The following is a 12,741-nucleotide window of genomic DNA, read 5'->3' on the forward strand; positions in this document are numbered from 1 at the left end:
GGTATAGGAGTCTCAGGACTCACACCACCAGGTTCAGGAACAGTTATCACCCCTCAACCATCAGGTCCCACACCACCAGGTTCAGGAACAGTTATTACCCCTCAACCATCAGGTCCCACACCACCAGGTTCAGGAACAGTTATTACCCCTCAACCATCAGGTCCCACACCACCAGGTTCAGGAACAGTTATTACCCCTCAACCATCAGGTCCCACACCACCAGGTTCAGGAACAGTTATTACCCCTCAACCATCAGGTCCCACACCACCAGGTTCAGGAACAGTTATTACCCCTCAACCATCAGGTCCCACACCACCAGGTTCAGGAACAGTTATTACCCCTCAACCATCAGGTTCCTGAACCAAGGGGATAACTTCACTCACCCCATCACTGAAATGTTCCCACAACCTATGGGCTCACTTTCAAGGAACCTTCATCTCATGTTCTCGATATTTATTTCTGTATTGTTATTATTCCTTTCTTTTTGTTTTCACACAGTTTGTTGTCTTTTACACACTAGTTGAACGCCCGAGTTGGTACGGTCTTCCATTGGTTCTATTATGGATTTACTGACTACGTCCGCAAGAAAACGAATCTCAGGGTGGTATATGGTGACATATACATCTACTTTGATAATAAAATTACCTTGAACTTTGAACATACTGACCAGTCTCCTCTACACTCTTTCCAACACAAACATATTCTTCCTATTGTGTGGAGCCTGTAACCGTATACAGTACTCCAGCTGAAGGCCATTCTGATGGAATCATTTAGGGCCATAGGAGTGCCTTTGGAAGGCTATACTGTGGAGCAGACAGGGGCAGCATGGTTAGTGCCCTATTACAGCGGCAGGTGTAGGACTTTGGATTTGATTCACGCTGCTCTCTGCAAGGAGTTTGTATGTTCTCCTGGTGACCGTGTGGGTTTCCTCCAGGTGCCTCAGTTTCCTCCCACATCCCAAAGACGTACAGATTAGGGTTAGTGAGTTGTGGGCGCCAGAAACATGACACTTACAGGCTGCCCAGCACATTCCTCACTGATCTGATTTGTCACAAACGACCCATTTCACTCTATGTTTCGAAGTCCACGTGACAAGTCGAGCCAACATCCATTTATTGATTCATCTAGCTATCTATTTATTTAGCTTTATTTCCTCTGGCCTGTGAGGACTGACAAAACCTTTCTGATCCCACGCGCCTCGTCCCGCACGTGCAGGGTCTCAACAGGGAAAACTGAAGTGTTACCTTGCTTGCTGCTCCTGGTGGGCTGACGGTTCCTCTCTGCAGCGGGTACAGTCAGCAGACACAGAGAATGTGCTTTAAATATGCGCTCCAAGTGCTTATCATCTGGTATGAGAGGGCAGCTGGCCAGGGAGACCCAGCGATTATCCTTGGCAGGAAATATCCTCTCCTCTTTAATCATTCCTAAGCACACAGGCAAGGTGAGGTTAACAGAAAGGACAGTGTTATTAGCTCAAGTACACGACAGTGAAGGCAAAATACTGAAAATCCTACAGAAGGTAGTGGGTACGGCCCAGTATATCATGGGTAAAACCCTCCTAACCATTGAGCACAGCTACATGAAACCCCATTGTAGGAAGACAGCATCCATCATCAGAGATCCCCACCACCCAGGTCATGCTCTTTTCTCACTGCTGCCATCAGGTAGAAGATACAGGAGCCTCAGGACTCACACCACCAGGTTCAGGAACAGTTACTACCCCTCAACCATCAGGACCTCAAGCAAAAAGGGGATCCAGGGGGTCAGTGTGGACACGGTGGAGGATTACAAATGCCTGGGGATACGAATTGACAATAAACTGGACTGGTCAAAGAACACTGAGCACTGAGGTTGTCTACAAGAAGGGTCAGAGCCATCTCTATTTCCTAAGGAGACTGAGGTCCTTTAACATCTGTTGGACGATACTGAGGATGTTCTGCGAGTCTGTGGTGGCCAGTGCTATCATGTTTGCTGTTGTGTGCTGGGGCAGCAGGCTGAGGGTGGCAGATACCAACAGAATCAACAAACTCATTCGTAAGGCCAGTGATGTTGTGGGGATGGAACTGGACTCTCTCACGGTGGTGTCTGAAAAGAGGTTGCTGTCTAAGTTGCATGCCATCTTGGACAATGTCTCCCATCCACTACATAATGTACTGGGTGGGCACAGGAGTACATTCAGCCAGAGACTCATTCCACTGAAATGCAACACAGAGCGTCATAGGAAGTCATTCCTGCCTGTGGCCATCAAACTTTACAACTCCTCCCTTGGAGGGTCAGACACCCTGAGCCAATAGGCTGGTCCTGGACTTATTTCATAATTTACTGGCATAATTTACATATTACTATTTAATTATTTATGGTGCAACTGTAACGAAAACCAATTTCCCCCGGGATCAATAAAGTATGACTATGACTATAACACACACATCCACTGAGATGTTCCCACAACCAATTATCTCACTTTAAGGATTTTTAATCTTGTTATTTCATGTTCTTGTTATTTACTGCTATTCATTTATATTTGCATTTGCTGACTAAGATGCATATTCCAACTCACCTCATTGCCTAGTACTCGGCCCATATCCTGCTAAACTCCTGTCCTCCATGCACACATCCACATACTTCTTAAAATGTACCTGCCTCAGCCATTTCCACTGGCATCCCACTCCACGTATCTGCCACCCTCCATGAGAAACAGCTGTCCCTCAGGTTTTTATTAAACCTTTCACCTCTAACTGTAAATCTATGTCCTCTTGTCCTGTGGTGAAGGGGTGCCAAATGGTGTTAATTATGGGTGCAGAGGAGATTTACCAGGATGCTGCCTGGATCAGAGAACATGTCTGATGAGGACAGGTTGAGCGAGCTAGGGGTTTACTCTTGGGGCGAAGGAGGATGAGAGGTGACTTGATAGCGGTGTACAAGATGATAAGAGGCATAGATAGAGTGGACAGCGCAGAAATGCCTAATACAAGAAGGTATAATTTTGAGACCACAAACACGAGAAAATGTGCAGATGCTGGAAATCCAGAGCAAAACACACAAAATGCTGGAGAACTCAGCAAGTCAGGCAGCGTCTATGGAGAGGAATAAACACATGACATTTCAGGCCGAGACCCTTCATCGGGACAGGAAAACAGATAAGAAGTCAGAGTAAGAAGGTGGGGGGGGGGTGAGGAAGAACAAGGTGGTAAGTGATGGGTGAAACTGGGAGGAGGGGAAGGGTTAAGTAAGGAGCTGGGAAGTCGATTGCTGAAAGAGATAAAGGGCTGGAGCAGTGGGAATCTGATAGGATAGGGTAGAGGACCATGGAGGAAAGGGAAGGAGGTGGAGCACCAGAGGGAGGTGATGGGCAGGTAAGGAGGTAAGGTGAGAGAGGGGAAATGGGAATGGGGAATGGTGAACGGGGGTGTGTGTGCCATTACTGGAAGTTGGAGAAATCGATGTTCATGCCGTCAGGTTGGAGGCTACTCAGATGGAGTATGAGGTGTTGCTCCTCCAAACTGTGTGTGGTAGTAGAGGAGGCCAAGGAGTGACATGTCAGAATGGGAATGGAAAGTAGAATTAAAATGGGTGGCCACCAGGAGATACCACTTTATCTGGCAGATGGAGTGTAGGTGCTTGGCAAAGCAGTCTCCCAATCCATGTTGGGTCTCGCTGATATACGGGAGGCCACACTGGGAGCACCGGTTACAGTAGATGACACCCACAGGCTCACAGGTGAAGTGTCACCTCAACAGGAAGGACTGTCTGGGGCCCTGAGTGGTAGTGAGGGAGGTTGTTTGGCACTTGTTCCGTTTGCAACGACAAGTGCCAGTAGCAAGAACAGTGGAGAGGGACAGATGCACAAAGGAGTTATGATTGGAGAGGGGGGTGTCGGGTGTTTTTTTAAAAAAAGAATTTGGTGGGTGTGTGCAACACCTTACCAGGGGTGGGTGGTAGAGGCAGATACGTCAGGGGTATTTAATAGTCTCTTGGATAGCCACGCAGATGATAGAAAAATGGAGGCCTACGTGAGAGGGAAGGGTTAGATTGACCTTAGAGTAGGTTAAAGGGCTAGTACAACATTGTGGGCTGAAGGAACAGCACTGTACGTTGCTGTACTGTTCTACTATGTATATACTGATATCTACTTTCCTCCCTGTAGAATCAAGATGCAGTACTTGCCTTTCAGTGTCTGGCAGTAGCGGGATATAAGTTCGACTGAGTCATCAAAGTCGTTATACTTGCAGCACTTCTCAGCTGTAGGCAGACAAAGAACAGAAATGACAATGAAATGGCTGGTCGGGCTGCTCACGCACAACAGAATAGCTTTTTATCTGGGGAGACAAAAGAACCCCTACGTAACTGAGGTAACCTTTATGTAAATTACACGATGCATAGGCCAGTTTAATATTGAATATAAATGAAATTTTTTAAAATGATTAGCTTTATTTGTCATATGTATATCAAAAGATGCAGCGGGGAAATGCGGTTACTTAAGGTTGTTATGGCCAGAGGGGATAGGAGGTGCGGATAATCTCCCACTACCAATTAAATGTCCCCAATGGAGTGCATCTCCAGTAGACTCTAACAACCAAGTCCGGCTCCTGGCTTTCACGTGTGGCTTAGCTATTACGCCCAGCAGAACCGTTTCTACAAACAGAAGGGGCAAAGGTGGGTTACTGGCGCCTTAAAACAAGTCACTTAGGGTAGGTGGGGCTTGTCAGCCGTGGTTGAAAGCTCAACCTAGGAGAAGTCAAACTCTGATCGCAAACCTCCCACTGCCTTATCTCATGGGGAAGGCCCAGGGAATCCCCAGGGAAAATCCAGAGCTGGCGTCCCTAAGGCAGTCCTACACTGACTGGCATCTCCTGAGACACAACTGGTGCCAAACTGTATCGGCCTCTCCCGTGCCTTTGCATTCACCGGCTGCATGGAGAGGGGAAGCCTGCTGCGTAGACAACAGCTTGCTCTGCTTGTGTACCGCGTAGAGAGCTGGGATGCAACATCCACACTCGACCGTGAACAACAGGGGGCCTCGCTCAGTGAAAAGGCATCAAATCAAACCAGTGAGAAATGTGCTGGGCTCCAACACTGAATGCCCACAATTTACTAACCCTAACCCATACAGCATTGGAACGTGGGAGGCAACTCACCCGGTCACAGGGAGAGTACGTAAAATTCCCAGTGACAGGAACTGAACCTGGGCCTCTGGTGCTGCCATTGTGGTAAGCTGACAGCTGTGCTAAGAGTTGCCTGACCTTGTAAAATAATCAAGATTCAAAATTGTTTGAAGTCATTTCAAGTACGCAAGTGTAAAGGAAAACAAAATTATCGAAGAAAAGAGGTGCTGGCATGGGAGAGGATTCAGAGGAGGTTCACAAGGATGATTCCGGGAATGAAAGGGTTATCGTACGAGAAATGTTTGATGGCTCTGGGTCTGTACTCGCTGGAATTCAGAAGGATAGGGGGGGAATCTCATTGAAACCTGTCGAATGTTGAAAGGCCTAGACACAGTAGACATGGAAGGACATTTTCCATGTGGGAGAGTCCAGGACAAGAGGACACAGCCTCAGGAGAGAGGGACATCCATCTAAAACAGAGATGCGGAGAAACTTCAGGTCACATGCCGGGGATAATAAACGTGATTCTGATTCTGAATCTGAATCTCTTTAGCCACAGGGTGGTGAATTTGTGGAATTTGTTACCACAGGCAGCTGCGGAGGCCAGGTCGTTGGGTGTATTTAAGGTGGAGATTGCTAGGTTCTTGTCTGGCCACAGCATCAAAGGTTACGGGGAGAGGGGCTAAGGAGGGAGAAAAAGCATCAGCCATGATTGAATGGCGCACCAAACCCGATGGGCTGAATGGCCGAATTCTGCTCCTATGTTCTATGATCTTATAATTCTTACTCCGGATCCAACAGAGTACAAAAACAAACACAATAAGATAAAGAACCTAACAATAAAAACGTGTTAACCTGGATACATACACTGATTGTAAGTCCATAAAGTGGTGCTAGGCACAGGGAGTGTCAGTATATGAGGTGGTTCTGACAGGAAATGATAAAGGAGTGCTGTTGGGGTGGGTTAGGTTGGTGTGTGGGGGGGGGCTATTGATCTGCCTTAGAGACAGTTACTTTCCCCGAGCACTGTGTCTGGCGGTCCCGGCGTGGATGCTACGTAGCTCCCTCCCTGATGGGAGTGGGACAAACAGTCCACGAGCAGGGCAAGTGGGATCCTTCCTGATGTTACTGGCCTTTTTTCTGGCATCTTTCTAGATAGGTGCCCTTGGTGGTGGGTAGTCTGGTGCCAGTGATGTGTTGGGCAGTTTTGCCTACCCATTCTGGAGCCTGCCTGTCTGCTGCAGGGTGTTTTCCATACCATGCAGTGAGGCAGCAAGTGAGAATGTTCTCTACTGCAGATCTGTAGAAGGATGCAAGTATAGATGAGCGTAGTCCAGCTCTCTTAAGTCTCCGCAGAGAATAGAGGCTTTGGTGGGCTCTCTTGATCCAAACTTCTAAATATACCTCTTCTGACTTACTCTCACTGCAATCAGCAGCCTGTAATTTCCTTTTAAGCAAAGAACTTTTGAACTGTCTTAACGTTTTCTTTCAGCGGAGAGTTAACCATTTAAGGAGTGAAAGCCGTACCACCAGGCTCAAGGAGAGCTTCTATGCTGCTGTAAACAGACTCTTGGACAGACTTCTTGTACAATAAGCTCGTCACTGTGTCTCGGTACATGTGACAAAAATACACCTATTCCAATTGCAGTATTTTGCCAAAGCCCAGCAGATGTCATCCAGGACGTGACCTCTGCAACGCATTATTTAGTGTGGACAAGCTTGAATTATGGGTAGTTACTCAGGGTGACAAAGGTTAAATTTGTTACAATATCTAACTCAAGTGGTAGGTCAGAAGAGAAAATCAGTTAACTTAAGTCTGTCAGTTTTTCTCTAATGGGGGAGAAAAGTAAAACAAACTTTAGGTTTTGCAAAATCACTTACCTAGAATTGCATAAATCACAGACACATCATGCAGGACAGAATTTTCAGGCAACGACATCGTACCACATATCAATACAAGCAGGTCTACATAGTGTCGCATAGATGGTATTTTCTCTACATTCAGACTCTATAATTGAAGCAAATTAATCACACTGAATACGGACTCTGACAGGAAACATCATGAGAACAGAACATACAGGCTATTTCCAGAGGCAAAAGTTACAGAAGTCATTGACACAGAAAATCGTCTCCCTCCAAGTTAGAATACGGTTGGTTCAATACTCGGTTAAGTGCTAAAGCTGACAATGACATTTCGTGCAGCACTAATGGGATGTGGTACTTCCTGATGTGCCACAGTTTGCAAGATATTGAGCTCCCCTGTGCAGGCCACACCTCACTATCCTTAACCTGTACATCTTTGGGCTGTGGCAGGAATGCGGAGCTCCTGGAGGAAACCCACATGGTCACCGGGATAATGTACAAGCTCCTCGCAGGCAGTGAACTAGATATACACCAGGAAGTCCGGTTCTGGTTCAGCTAGAACCATCAGTCTCCTCTTCCTCACAGTCTCACCCAGCCTCACACCCAAACGACAAGGCAAAGGTCACCAAGATTACAGCCATTTAAAAGATTTAGCATTTTGCCGGAAATTTCCCCAAGCAGGAACCATCCTTGAGGTTGTTATTTAGATATCCAGCATGGTAGCAGGCTCTTTTGGCCCGCACTGTCCAATTAACCTACCAACCTGTACGTCTACGGAATGTGGGGGGGGGGGAGGAACTGGAGCACCCAGAGGAAACCCACACGGTCACAAGAAGAACGTACAAACTCCTTACAGACAGCGGCTAGAATCGAACTCCGATCTTACAGCCGGCGCTGTAACGTGATGCGCTAATCGCCTCGTTACTGTCCCACTGTTAGAAGCAAGGATTGCTCCCCATAAAGAGAGCCCCCAAACTTCCTAGGTCATTTAATTTGCAGTAAAGGCAGAGGTGTTGGCACGTGGCCAAGTGGTTAAGGCATTCGTCTAGTGATCTGAAGGTCGCTAGTTCAAGCAGCGTGTTGTGTCCTTGAGCAAGGCACTTAATCGCACATTGCTCTGCGACGACACTGGTGCCAAGTTGTATGGGTCCTAATGCCCTTCCCTTGGACAACATCGGTGGCGTGGAGAGGGGAGACTTGCCGCATGGGCAACTGCTGGTCTTCCATACAACCTTGCCCAGGCCTGCGCCCTGGAAACCCTCCAAGGCACAAATCTCATGAGACTAGCAGATGCCTAGAAAAAGAGGCAGAGGTGGCCACAAACTGAGATATCTGGTGCAAAGAATACCTTTTGAAACAGATCCTTCAGGTCTTCCCTTAGACCATAAAATGGAGCAAGTAGACGCGGTTCCTGGAATGACCCTCCCGCTTCGCGGATTTTGTCTTTGTAGCGCAGGAACATTCTAGTTGGATCATTCCAACATACCTCTTTCAGGTGGTAGAATTTTCCACTTTCACTGCTTCAAAACAGAGTCAAGTTTTAAATGACACCACAATTTTACACAGGCACATAAATCCTTCACTAAGGACCACACTTGGGAGTAGTGTGTTCAGGTCTGGTCACTTCATTTATAGGAAGGGTGTGGGTGCTGAGGAGATTTACCAGGATGCTGCCTGGATTAGAGAGGGTGCTGAGGAGATTTACCAGGATGCTGCCTGGATTAGAGAGGGTGCAGAGGAGATTCACCAGGATGCTGCCGGGATTAGAGAGGGTGCTGAGGAGATTTATCAGGATGCTGCCTGGATTAGAGAGGGTGCAGAGGAGATTTACCAGGATGCTGCCTGGATTAGAGAGGGTGCAGAGGAGATTTACCAGGATGCTGCCTGGATTAGAGAGGGTGCAGAGGAGATTTACCAGGATGCTGTCTGGATCAGAGAGGGTGCAGAGGAGATTTACCAGGATGCTGCCTGGATTAGAGAGGGTGCAGAGGAGATTTACCAGGATGCTGCCTGGATTAGAGAGGGTGCAGAGGAGATTTACCAGGATGCTGCCTGGATTAGAGAGGGTGCTGAGGAGATTTACCAGGATGCTGCCTGGATTAGAGAGGGTGCAGAGGAGATTCACCAGGATGCTGCCGGGATTAGAGAGGGTGCAGAGGAGATTTACCAGGATGCTGCTGGGATTAGAGAGGGTGCAGAGGAGATTTACCAGGATGCTGCCGGGATTAGAGAGAGTGCAGAGGAGATTTACCAGGATGCTGCCGGGATTAGAGAGGGTGCAGAGGAGATTTACCAGGATGCTGCTGGGATTAGAGAGGGTGCAGAGGAGATTTACCAGGATGCTGCTGGGATTAGAGAGGGTGCTGAGGAGATTTACCAGGATGCTGCTGGGATTAGAGAGGGTGCAGAGGAGATTCACCAGGATGCTGCCGGGATTAGAGAGGGTGCAGAGGAGATTCACCAGGATGCTGCCGGGATTAGAGAGGGTGCTGAGGAGATTTACCAGGATGCTGCCGGGATTAGAGAGCATGTCTTACCAGGACCGGTCGAGCGAGCTGGGGCTTTTCTCTTTGCAGCAAAACAGAATGAGAGGTGTACAAGATGATAAGAGGTGCTTATGGACTGGACAGTCGGAGACTTTTTACAGGGCGGAAAATGGCTAATATGAGAGGGCTTAATTGTAAGGTGATTGGAGGAAAGTTATAGGAGGGGACATCAGAAATAGATTTTTAATTTTTACCCAGAGAGTGGTGGGTACAGGGGCATTGACAGAGGCAACTATTAGGGACATTTAAGAAACTCTTAGATAGGCACATAGATGAGATTGAAATGGAGATCTATGTTAGGAGGGAAGGGTTAGATTGATCTTAGAGTAGGTTAGAATAGGTTCTCTGGCACTCAGTCCTCCTGTGACTCAGGAGGGAAGGGAGAAGAAAAGGCACACTGTGATGATAGGTGATTCATTAGTTAGGGGAATGGACAGGAGGTTCTGTGGGCGAGAACAAGATTCCCGGATGGTATGTTGCCTCCCAGGTGCCAGGGTCCAGGACATCCTAGATCGAGTCCTCAGCATTCTTAAGTGGGAGGGTGAACAACTGGAGGTTGTGGTCCATGTAGGTACCAATGACATGGGTAGAACGAGTGCTGAGGCTCTGCATAGGGAGTTAGGTGCCAAGTTAAAGGGCAGGACCTCCAGGGTTGTGATCTTAGGATTGCTGCCTATACCATGTGCTAGTGAGGCCAGAGGAGGAAGATTATAGTTTAGTACGTGGCTAAGGAGTTGGTGTAGGAGGGAAGGCATAATGTTTTTGAATCATTGGGCTCTCTTCAGGGAAGGTGGGACCTGTATAGAAGGGATGGTTTGCACCCGAACAGGAGGGGGACGACTATCCAAACGGGAAGGTTTGTTTACGCTGCACGGTGGGGTTTAAGCTACAGTTGCAGGGGAAGGGAACCCGAATGCCAGAACAGATCGTGGAGAGGTTGTGGAGACAGATGTTGGTAAGACCTCAGACAAAGTGTGGAATCAAAAGATTGAGCACGGTGCGACAAAATTGAAAAGGGCGAATATAGGATTGAGGTGTTCTTACTGAATGTATGCAGTAAACGGAATAAGGTAGATGAACTTGCAGCAAAGTTGCAGACTGGCATGCATAATGTTGTAGGCATCACAGAGTCATGGCTGAAAGATTATAGCTGGGAGCTTAATGTGCAAAGATACACACTGTATCAAAAGGACAGGCAGGAAGGCAGGGGTGTGGTGTTGCTCTGTTGGTAAAAAATGAAATCAAATCATTAGAGAGAGGTGACATAGGGTCAGAAGGTGTTGAATCATTGTGGATAGAGCTAAGGAACTGCAAGGGTAAAAAGACTCTGATGGGAGTTGTATACAGACCCCCCAAACAGTAGTAAGGAAGCGGCAGATAGAAAATGCATACCAAAAGGGCAATGTTACAATAATCATAGGGGGATTTCAATGTGCAGTAGATTAGGAAAATCAGGAGGGGGAATTTCTAGATCAGCTATTCTGGATTGGGTTTTGTGCAGTGAACCAGATTTGATTAGACAGCTTATGGTAAAAGAACCCTTAGGGGCAAGTGATCATAATATGATCAAATTCACCCTGAAATTTGAGAAGGAGAAGCTAAAGTCAGATGTATCAGTATTACAGTGGAGTAAAGGGAATTACAGAGGCATGAGAGGGGAGTTGGCCAAAATTCATAGAAACATAGAAAACGTACAGCACAACACAGGCCCTTTGGCCCAGAATGCTGTGCCAAACATGTACTTACTTTAGAAATTTCCTCTATTTTTCTAAACTCCATGTACCTATCCAAAAGTCTCTTAAAAGACCCTATCGTATCTGCCTCCACCACCGTTGCCGGCAGCCCATTCCACACACTCACCGCTCTCTGCGTAAAAACCTTACCCTGACATCTCCTCTGTAGCTATGGGAGCAAGCTGTGACCTAACTGTCAATCTTATAGTTTCATCACTATCATTCTCACTTGAGTCACTGGGGGCTTACAGAGTCTGTGTCGTGTCCATTCTGCAATTCCTCATAATAAACTTAGCACTGCTGGTATTTTTCATCTGGACCTTTTTTTCATTTTATCAAAATGAAATATTTTATTCAGGTACGAGTTCTTAGTAAATTCACTGGAAGAGAACACTGGCAGGGACAATGGCAGAGCAGCAATGGTTGGAATTTCTGGAAGCAATTCAGAAGGGACAGGATGTATACTTCCCAAAGAGGAAGAAGTATTCTAAAGAAAAGATGACACAACCATGGCTAACAAGAGAAATCAAAGCCAACATAAAAACCAAAGAGAGGGTGTATAATACAGCAAAGATTAGTGGGAGAGGTTCAGAAACCTTTTAAAAACCAACAGAAGGCAACTAAAAAAGTCATTAAGGAGATAAAGATGGAATATGGAAGTAAGCTAGCCAATAACATTAAAGAGGATAACAAGAGTTTCTTCAGATACATAGTGTAAAAGAGAGGTGAGAGTGAATATTGGACCACTGGAAAATGATGCTGGAGAGGTAGTAATGGGGGACAATAAATAGCGGAAGAACTGAATGAGTGTTTTGCATCAGTCTTCACTGTGGAAGACACTAGCAGTATGATGGAAGTTCCAGGTGTCAGGGGTCATGAAGTGGGTGAAGTTACCATAACTAGACAGGCTTCTTGGGAAACTGAAAGGTCTGAAGGTAGATAAGTCACCTGGAGGAGGAGGCTAAAGAGATCGTGGAGGCATCAGTAATGATCTTTCAAGAATCACTAGATTCCAGAATTGTTCCGGAAGACTGAAAAATTGCAAATGTCACTCTTCCACTCTTCAAGAAGGCAGAAAGGCAGAAGAAGGGAAACTATAGGCCACTTAGTCTGGCTTCAGTGGTTGGGAAGATGTTGGAGTTGATTATTAAGGATGAGATCTGGGTACATGGAGGCACATGATAAAATAGGCTGTAGTCAGCATGGTTTCCTCGAGGGGAAATCTTGCCTGACAAATCTGTTGGAATTCTTTGAAGTAACAACAAGCAGGATAGACAAAGGAGAATCGGTTGATGTTGTGCATTTGGATTTTCAAAAGGTCTTCGATAAGGAACCACACGTGAGGCTGCCTAACCAGCTACGACGCCATGGTATTAGAATAAAGATTCTAGCATGGACACAGCAGTGGCAGATTGGAAGGAGGCAAAGAATGAGAATAAAGGGAGCCTTTTCTGATTGGCTGTCAGTGACTGGTGTATTCCATAGTGGTCTATGTTG

General features: G+C 46.7%; 1 protein-coding gene across 1 annotated transcript in view; it reads right to left on the reverse strand.

Annotated features, from left to right (window-relative positions):
- Positions 1–12,741, reverse strand: part of wu:fj29h11 (uncharacterized) — a 160,580-nt gene that overhangs the window by 19,687 nt on the left and 128,152 nt on the right. Inside the window, exons 38-41 of the mRNA XM_063030715.1 lie at positions 8,314–8,485; positions 6,984–7,110; positions 4,165–4,239; positions 1,245–1,424 (exon numbers count right to left, since the gene is read on the reverse strand). Coding sequence (XP_062886785.1) covers positions 1,245–1,424; positions 4,165–4,239; positions 6,984–7,110; positions 8,314–8,485 — 554 coding nt within the window. The remainder of the gene's footprint in view (positions 1–1,244; positions 1,425–4,164; positions 4,240–6,983; positions 7,111–8,313; positions 8,486–12,741) is intronic.

Source organism: Mobula hypostoma, chromosome 22 (assembly GCF_963921235.1).
Source record: "Mobula hypostoma chromosome 22, sMobHyp1.1, whole genome shotgun sequence".
In the NCBI taxonomy this organism is placed as follows: Eukaryota; Metazoa; Chordata; class Chondrichthyes; order Myliobatiformes; family Myliobatidae; genus Mobula; species Mobula hypostoma.